The sequence below is a fragment of the Taurulus bubalis genome, assembly GCF_910589615.1.
Source record: "Taurulus bubalis genome assembly, chromosome: 2".
NCBI classification, from domain to species: Eukaryota; Metazoa; Chordata; class Actinopteri; order Perciformes; family Cottidae; genus Taurulus; species Taurulus bubalis.
In genome coordinates, this window is record NC_136590.1 from 32,189,819 (window position 1) to 32,199,711 (window position 9,893).

At 42.7% G+C, this 9,893-nt stretch overlaps 1 protein-coding gene across 1 annotated transcript; it reads right to left on the reverse strand.

Moving 5' to 3' along the window:
- Positions 1-176: 176 nt before the first annotated feature.
- Positions 177-7,602, reverse strand: vsig10l2 (V-set and immunoglobulin domain containing 10 like 2; the record flags this gene model as incomplete). The annotated part of the gene is made up of 12 exons (XM_079236792.1): positions 177-316; positions 1,282-1,382; positions 1,510-1,534; positions 1,622-1,744; positions 2,640-2,993; positions 3,428-3,718; positions 3,805-4,062; positions 4,134-4,421; positions 5,360-5,635; positions 6,071-6,346; positions 6,452-6,805; positions 7,533-7,602. 12 exons carry the CDS (start codon positions 7,600-7,602, stop codon positions 177-179), a joined length of 2,556 nt encoding a protein of 851 aa, XP_079092918.1.
- Between the last annotated feature and the right edge of the window lie 2,291 nt (positions 7,603-9,893).

The following is a 9,893-nucleotide window of genomic DNA, read 5'->3' on the forward strand; positions in this document are numbered from 1 at the left end:
AGCAGTATACGTATTTAATGTAGAACTCAATGGATCAAAGTTTTGTAGTGAAAGCTATATGTGAGGAGAGCGTATAACTTGTTGAAGTTCAGGTGCCATCCAAGTCAGACAGTCTACAAAACTATTAATTCCAGGTTAAATTACAACCAAAGAAGTCTGATGTATGTATGAGTCGTCTATGATCCTGTGACGGTGATTGTGACGCTGACGGGCTCGTTGTCCTCTCCAGGGGGAGGGGCTTGGCTCGCGGTTGGGGCGGCACTCCGGGGTGAGGTGGTGAGGGGAGATGCTGCCCGGGGTAAAGCCATGGTTGGACCTGAAAAAGAGTAACATCATTTTAATTTTTTTATTAACATTGATGGCCGTCAAAAGTAAAGCTGCTTTCCAAAACACATACTTTTTCTTTTAGTACATTCTGCAGCTCCGTACATACTAGTACATGCAGTATGCACTTAATTGGGAAATACTACTTTGCCATTACTGTACCTTGAACTTTTACCCTTTTGCTCATATGTATGCTGCCCAGAGGTTTGTGGGTCAGAATAACCCCAAAAAGCATGTTGGCTTTCATACTGCAACCGGATGAAGTAGAAAATCCTGGTACTTCTGGCATACTAACTAATATGGGTAATGCAACGCACAGTGAGATCCTATGTGAAATTACATCCACATGATAAAGGTACACTCCCTCGGGTGTTATTAATTGTACCTGATTAGACCTCACAAGACTGTGGCTGTGTTCACACTTTGTTGTCATCACTCTCAACCTCCTGATGTCCCTGGAACAACTTAGGCTTCTGCCCTTCACGCATATTTTACAACATACAAAAGTACTCTGCATTGAATAATGATTTGAGTTTGATAAGTAAGAAATTGACATGGTCAATTACTTTGTAAAATGTTTATAAATTTATGAAATATGATAACTGTCCGTTTTTGTCTCAGGTGCAGAAAAGCGCATTTGAATCTATGTTCAATTGACAGCAGCTGGCAGACTGAGCTCTGGATGTGGGGGTGCGAGGGAAGAAGTACAAACTGGGCTCTATAGTCAACATGTTGTGGCCAGACAGTGTGTTTGTGCATTGAAGAGTAAGAGTCTTCGTGGAGCCAAAAAACATAAATAATAACTTTTTGGGTAAACCTGCCATTTCATTTCTGATGCACTTTAGGTTTTCTAAAACAAGACAAACTTTGAACACACCAAAAAGCAGTGTGGTAACTGACATGTATCGCCCATCTTTAGGTTTGCATGAATATGTGTGTGATGTGGGTACATTTTACCTGGACTGGATAATCCACTGATCTCCTCTATTCCTTCCTCCGACCTGCCTACCACTTCATCCTCTGGAAAGTTGATGTTTTCCCTCGACTGGCTGTGCTGCCTGGACACACCAGAAGAAGAAGAAGAAACCGTTTTCACGGCATGTCTGTACAAAGAACTGTCTGCCAACAATTGATAACGATAACAAACTGCTGGTATTATATTTATACAGTAAAACAGATACTCACAACCCAAACAGCATGTCATGTATTCCTGGGAGAAGAAACACAGAACATTAATGCAACATAATGGGACAATGGCTTTATTATTCAAGTCATTAGGACTGTGTATGGGACTCACGAGGATTGTTGTTGCGGTTGCGGATTATGTACACGAGCAGCAGCGCTGTGAGGAAGGCTGCAATGAGCATCCCGCCTATAGCTGCTCCAATCACAGCCGGGTACACATTGTAGCGTGGTTCCGCTGCAACACATCACAGTTACACATTGCAAAATAGTACACCTTTGTGAAAACACAGACAGTTGTGGCACTTGATAAGTGTCCCACATTGAGTTTTCATCATGTTTCAGCTCCCTGTACTGGTTCTCAACCCATGTCAGCTTAGTTCTTGTGATGACTTTTTTTTTTTTTACTTGTGGACTGTGTACTGCTACACTTTGTTTTGCCATTCACAGTTATTTATCCTTGAGGCTAATTGTCACTTCTGGCCACCCTTGCCGCTGTTCAGCAAAGGGAACATACGCTCGCTTTAAAGGTGACCCTGTTGAACTGAGCGTAGTTGTGGATTATCTGAAACCCTGACAATACAGGGGTTGAGAACCGCTGGCCTATCCTCTCCTGGCACCTGACCTACAAGCCTTTCTACACCCTAAACAATCACCTGGCTTAGCAGTAAAATCCTGCTATGAATGATACAATTAACACAAATCATTTACAATAAGAAGCACACAGGCCCAGTTAAAGCAAAGGTAAGGAGCAGGGCATGGAAAGAGGTAAACAGAAAGTGAGTGAAAGGTGGGAAGCTGTGAGGTGTGTGTAAATGTATGTGTTGTCGTTTGTGTCTGAGTTTTTCACCTAAGTGGATAAAAAAAAAAATAGAAACACAAATGTTAGACGGTCATCGTAACAGCAATCACAACAAGACACCAGTATCAACTATGTTTGAATAATCACCTAACTCACCTGTCACCTTTTTAAAATGTCACATTATTATTATTTGCTTCTCCTGCCTTTGTCCGTTCTTATTTTTTATCATTTGTTTGTAAATCATCCCTAACTCAAACACTGTCTTTGTTCAGTTTTCTGCCTAAAGTCCCATATCTGATCACACTTTCCTCACTCCATTCACCTACTATACCTGGAGTCTTTGCTGTAGAGGGATGTCCGACGGTGCGGTGGTTGACAGGTGTGATGCGAAACTGGTACGTAGCGGTCGGTGTCAGTTTCCCTACTGTGTGACTCCTGACCTCTGGGTCCTGGATAATGTTGGAGTACCAGACTGGTGGACTGATCCTCTCCTCCGTGTCCTCCTTTGAATCATTGTTGCTGCCTCTCCTTCCTGGACGCTCTGACACCCATCTGTGCTGCAAGATGAAAGCTGTCCAACCTCCTCCTTCTTCGTTCTCTACCTGCCACTCCAGCTCCACCTCGTTACGCAGTCGGCTGTTGTACATCACGTTGACCAGGGTTGCATTGGGCGGCATGGGGTGCCCTGATAATGAGACAAAACACAACCAATAAATTAGTCTGTTACGTATAGCCCTGTATAACAACATGTTTATGTTTTTAGAGTTTGGTTTTGTAACATACACTTACAGAACACTTGTTTACATTACTGTTATCTGTTTGTCTGAGCACTTTATACTTAATGTAATATATATTGCACTGTTGCATTGTTGTTGTTGATTGTCTCGTCTAATGTTATGCATCTTCCGTCAAGAAAAATTTGTGTAAACATACCTGGCGAATAAATGGTTCTGATTCTGATTCTGACAAGGCTTGCTGTTTCCCCCTGTTTACTGTGTTTATGCCCTTCTCGTCTAACTCTCAGCAAGAAAGCAACTACGTTTCCAAAAATGTCAAACTATTCCTTTAAAAATATCTGTCTCTAAGACACAGATAGGAAAACAAAAACAAAAAACTTACTCTTAACCACTAAAGTGACATTGATTTCAGTTCCTCCCACTGCGTTGGAAGTGGAGCACCTGTACTCGCCACTGTCTCGAGTCTTATCCGTGTCTCTCACAGTCAGATTGGCCCATGCAGATGTTTGCAGCAGTGCGTACTTCGAGGTGTCTCGGACGCCCACACCCTGATTGTTAAACCAGGTTATTTCACTGACGGGAAGGTAGTTGGCTCTCAGGTTGCAGGTGAGCTTCACATCGCTCCCCTCGTATACAGATATAACTCTGCGCTGCGTCAGCAAAACAGGAGCCTCTACAGGTGACAATGTATACATTAATTAATTAATGAGTCCTATCGGTTATTTTCCTGTAATGTGTGTCTGATAATGAGCAACTGACCCAGTGTGAGCCTGCAGGTTTTGGTTTGGACCAGAAGTGGATGCTTAGCATGGCAGGTGTAGGGTTTCCCGTTGCCGGCAGTGCCGTAGCGAATGATCAGGATGTTGGAGTTTTCTTCCCCGCCTTTGCCCTGGCCACCCGGGCCCTCCCACCACACCAAGGCTTTCGGGGCCCCCCCATCCCAGGAGCAGGACAGCATGAGATACTGTTTATTGTTAGTCACATAGGCAAAACACACCGGCTCTGCAGGGGGGATATCTGGTGAAAGGGAAGAGGTTTAAGTGAGATGTGGACAATGAGCATAGAAAACTTCCTGTTTTGTGTCTTACATGTGCGTGTGCTGCACTCTGTTGATCGTTTGAGCGCCAGGTGGGAGCCCATGCAAGTAAACAAGCTTCTGTTAGAAGTCAGGTCTTCAGGCGACAGCAAGATGGCGGTGTTGGTCAGTGGATTTGTTTGTGGCCCTGTGTCAGCCTCCTCTTGTCCCATTTGGGCCAAGGGTCCGGTCCAGTGGAGGGAAGGGGAGGGTAATCCACCAGGCCAGGAGCAGAGCAGTCTCACAGAGGTGTGATTCAGAGCCGGCTCCACAGAACAGGAGGGGGAGCCATCGGGTGGGTCTGCGGGGATAAGATACAGCATAACGAGGCAGTGATGTGCAGTGGGATTTACACAAGGTCATCGGGACCAGAGAAAGTGCCCATGGGGCTACAGTATTCAGGTCATTGAAACAGCTTAGAAGAAACATGCTTTTTAGGAGATATCTTTTTACGTACAACTTTCTCTTGTGATAGAGCTGGGTGACACAGATAAATGTCAAGTCAGTATGACGAAAGCATGTCTTCTCAAATGTGAAATAATGCTTTATGTCTCTCTTGGGTGAAGTGTAAGACACATCAACTGATTATCTAGCAGAAATGCAAAAGAAAACGGGAGAGCCGAATGACAAGTATCGGCCTTCTAGCCAACCGACACTTGCCATGGCTGTGACATCACAGCGAGGTACCTGCCAGAGAGTCCCATCAACTTTCCAGACGGCCCGAACAGGAGAATAGGTCTGCAGCACTTCAACTCTCTGCTGTGTGTGTGTGTGTGTGTGTGTGTGTGTGCACGTGCGTGCGTGCATGCGTGCGTGTAACTGAATGTGGATATGCATGTTCATTTGCAAGCTATGGGGTCTGTTTTGAAGTCTAAGTGAGTATAAGGAAGTTGAAATATTAGAGATAATGCATTAAATAGAGTGTGGATGATAAAAACAGAAGAAGCAGAGGTGGTTTCTGCATAACACTAAACACAGGAGAGGTTTAGTGAAAAGTGAAAAGATCAGTTGTGTTTAAGTAGGGGATTAAGCGTTAATGAAGATAAAAAATCAAAGGCGATTCAGACCATGGATTTGTGTTTTCTTCGTCTTGTGCTATAAATGTCAAATCTGAATGATCATCCCGTCTCTTTTACACAATTTTAACCCATTTGCAGCACCAAGACAGAATAACACAGGTTAGGTCTGAGTGGAGAGGCTCGCAGGAGGACTTATGGCAAGGTCAGAGGTCACACTCACAGTAGACCGTCAGGCTGATGGTTTTTTTGGAGCGGGTATTGAGGTAGGTGTTCTGCGCCAAGCAGGCGTATTCGCCAGTGTGCATGCGGAGGATCTTGGTGATGGTTAACTGCGGCCCGGTATAGACCTGGGAGTTGTTGTAGAACCAGACGTATTGACTGGCCGGGTTGGACTGGGCTTGACACAGTAAAGAAACAGTCTCTCTCTCCAGGGCTGAATATCCCCGCTCCGTTATGCTGTAAGGAGTCACGTCTATCTGAGGGATGTCCGGGCCAACTGAGGAGAAATGACATGAACACACAGAAGATATGAAGGTTACGCACATGGCTGACAGAAGACATCCTGCTGAAGTATTGAAAGTATTCCCACATCTTCTATACAGTCTGTCACAACTCAGATAGTTCAGAAGGTCAAACCCATAAAAAAGAATCAAGCTTCTTGTCAGTAAGTCCTCAATATCGTTGAAATAAATGGGTGTTTAAAACGGATAAAAGCTGACCTCTGACTAAAACATGAAACAGTGTGAGTAATGATTGTCAAAGTTATCATTCAACGCATGTTTCATGGTGACATTTTCTGTGTGTGACACATAGCCTACTGAAGATGTGTGTCCTCGCAGTTTATTGATGTTTATTGATTGTGGCCTTAAACTGCAGTCATGGTTTTAATTGGCATTTGAGGGTTTTTAAATTCTACCCTAAAAATACTCACAGATGGTGTCCAGCCATAGCCGGTTAGAGCTCTCGCTGTTGACGGCGTTGCTGGCCACACAGCGATACCAGCCGGTGTGGTTGCGGTTGATGTTGGTCACGTTGATAACACTGGTGTTACCTTGTGCAAAGGCCGAAATGTTGCCGCTGCGCGTCTCATGCTGCCACACATACTTAATTGGTCCAGTCCCATTGTCCAGATTGCAGCGCATCCACATTGTAGACCCCTCCACTGGAGACACATCACTCATCAGGAGGTAAGGCTTACTGACGGGAACTGCATTCAAGACAAAGTCACATATGTAGGGATCGTTACTGTCTAAGACCCCTCCCTTCTAGCTACGGCCCAAAGGTAAGTGTTTCAGAGCACAGCGAGTCTTACCTCGGACAGTGAGGTACACGTAGTAGTAGAAGACCTTGGGCTCCTGTTCTATGTCATAGAAAGCCTGACAGGTGAACAAGCCGTGTGCAGCCAGAGGCAGTTTCTCGATGCTCACAGCTGCACTGTTTGAGATGACCGTGAGCTGTCCGAGCGTCTCGGCCAGCTGCTGGATCCTCTGTCCCTTCCCCAAATTATACACCACGGCCTTTATAGCGTCAGTTCCGGGTTTGGTGAAGCTCCATATGTACATGTCTGGTAAGCTGTTGCCGCACTCCAGGATCACCGCTTTACCAACCACCCCATACACACTGGTGTCCCGGTACACAACCTCCCAGTTGGGATTGACCTTCACCTCTGGAAGAGGGAGAGGATACACAGAGAAGCAAACGTGTGTGTGTGTGTGTGTGTGTGTGTGTGTGTGTGTGTGTGTGTGTGTGTGTGTGTGTGTGTGTGTGTGTGTGTGTAGAGGAAAAAGAGATGGCGGTGTCGAGTGCCCTGCCAGTGTTCAGTTTCAGGATTGATTACTCTGTAAGTTTCAGACATGCTGTGTTAGTTTAATAAGGGATTCTAAAACAGATAACAGGATACTACTTACATTTATAAACCATCTTTTGCATTTTTTAGCTATTTAGTGCTTTTTCTTTTACCTCCAAAAGGACTTTCAGTGCAGTGAAATTTGTTCCAAACAAAATTCTTCACACGTGGAAAACAAAACATTTTGGGTTTTATTTATCACATTGTAGCCTGACTTTGACTTTAAATTGACCAGGCTAATGTATCTATAAATATTAGCTAATAGCAGATATAACGGTATCAGTGACAGTGAACAAAAATTCAAAATATATGTTACATTTCCAAACCATTTTGTTTATAAAAAAGTAAATTGTTGATATATATTGTTATAAAACTACAGTCTCAAATATCATATAACAGAATTTAAACAGACTCTACGAAAGTCAATAAACAATAAAGAATATTTGCCCAGCAGCTCTCTTCAATTGTATATAATCATAGTTTAAGTGATGCTAAATGGACCACCAATATTTAACTGCAACTGTATGAATCCAAAGTCAATCCTTACCTAGTGTCTTAGAGGTGACCAGGCTGTAAGGTAGAAACAGAAAGGCCAGCCCTAGCAGTTGGGCCACCATGGTATCATGATGATCCTGAGTCCAACAACCTATTTAAAAATTAAAAAAAGAGGAAACGCAAAGCTTTTCGGATCACAAAAACTGCCTTTCATCAGCTTTCTTCTGATGCCCGAGGTCGCATCTTCTCCTCTCTCCAATACAGAATATTCTTGGAGAATCCAGTTGCAGGCACTGACTTCATTAGACTGAGAGTAGGAAGGGACGGAGGCTCACTAAACTGATTTGGGCTCAATTATTCATGTATTTTTCCTTTCTCTCTATCCCTTTATTCTTCTTTCTTTCTCCTGCAGGGCTAGAATAACACAGTGGTACTGAGCTCATCTATTATAGAAGCATGGGTGGACAGGTTAGCCTTCTACACACACATGCACTTATGCACACACCTTGCACATTAACTAATACAGGAACGTTCCTCCACAAAGTCCTTTCATGTTTAGCTGCAATCAAATTGTATTTATTCATAATTATGGTGTGCAAATTTGTTCATTTTCACTTGTTCAAACTGTGGTGTTGTTTGACAAAAATGGGAATACTGATGAATGCTTCATGCAGGTATTAACAGCCATGCTTATAACCAGTATTACAGTGATTGCACACAAAAAAAGAGGGATTAAAAAGGGTTTATATCGTCCAACAGTTTCTTTTGCTCTTTGTTTGTTTCTGTAAGGACATCAATATGTTATAGGTTACACAAACAACAAAAAGAATAAGATATTTCCTTCTGTCTCTTCTTCATCTTGAAAGGCTCCAGTTTTTAATTTAAGAGGTCACGTGAAAAACAGAGAGCAGAGTAAACGCTACTGATGGGATTAGGATTAAAATAGATTTAGAAATCTGGCATCTCTCAGCGATGGTCTCTTTTTCCTCACAGCAACATGCTATGAACACAACCCTCTGCAGACCAACATTTAAAAATGGAAAGTCAAGATGCTGATATTGCACATACACATAATCATGAACAATTACTATTATTCTGTGTTTTCAAAGAATCCTTATGTGAGTGACGTGTTTATAAAAGAGAAAAAAGAGGAGGAGGAACTGTTAAGTGAAGCCATGAGTATGTAATACGAGACGTGTGTCATGAATGAATGAAGGACAGAGATCACTTTTCTTCACTTGGCAGAGACTGAAATGTTGGAAAGGCATTCAAAGATACTTCTCTTATCATGATAGAATGCAGAAGGAAGTCCTAGTATTTTGAATATATATATATTAAGTAATATGGCAACATTTAACATATATGCATTTATATAGTGTTTGTTACGGAGCACTAATGTCAATATGTTGTTTTTTTTGCACAAAAAAAGGCAGAATTTTGTTTATGAAAGAGAGACATAACCAACAACTTTCCGGTTCACCATGAGGCAGCCTCATCCCTCTGATAATGATCCAACACTCCCCAAGGGTTTGAATATGAAGCTCACTGTGCCATGGAACGATGATGCTAAAGAAAAAAGAATTTGAAATAAAAGGGAAGCTCGGGCATGCTGAGCTGGCAGCTGAAGCTGGAGCTGAACATCAAGGCCGGAAAGTCTGTGAGCGCCCCATGAGAGCTGGACGCAGTGGATGTGTAGCAAACTGTTCGCTCGGGGAGTTAGGGATTCATTGTCAGGGATTTCATCAGCACACAATGGGCAGCCTGGGACTCTAACAGAAACTATTATTGATCCCAATTTTGTAACACGCAAAAAATGTTTGCTTTTGGTTGCTTTAAGTGAGTAGGGTGTGAAAACGATGATGCTTGAGGACAACTGATTTAACTTTATTTTAAACCCTGAGGGCAGCAGACAGAAGTTGTAAACAACACTGAAATATGATCTCCTTATAAACGTTCCATATGCTATACCCAGTAGTTACCGAGTAACATTTATTTGGAGTCCTGTTTGTTTCCATCTTATAAAGTTAAAGGTTCTCAATACGATATTAGCATTAGTATCGCAGCAAACAATTATTTGCAAGGATTTAGAGGAGTTGTATCTGTGAGCAGAGAATTAAGTCTTTAAATTGCAACCTCAAATACAATATTCGCTCTCCTTTGTTTTAGTTTCCACCAACTCCTAAGGGAATTAAATATCTGAATCTTAAACTGCTAAATGCCAATAACTATGTTCTGAGGCAACCCTGTCTCCTAAAAATTACATTCCCCCAGAACTAATACGCATTCTCAATTACGTTTGATCAGAAACGTATCTCCTCCCTGACGTAATTGAGAATGCGTATTAGTTGTGGGGGAACGTAATTTTTAGGAGACAGGGTTGTCTGAGGAGACTGAACCAAACCGTAAATGTATG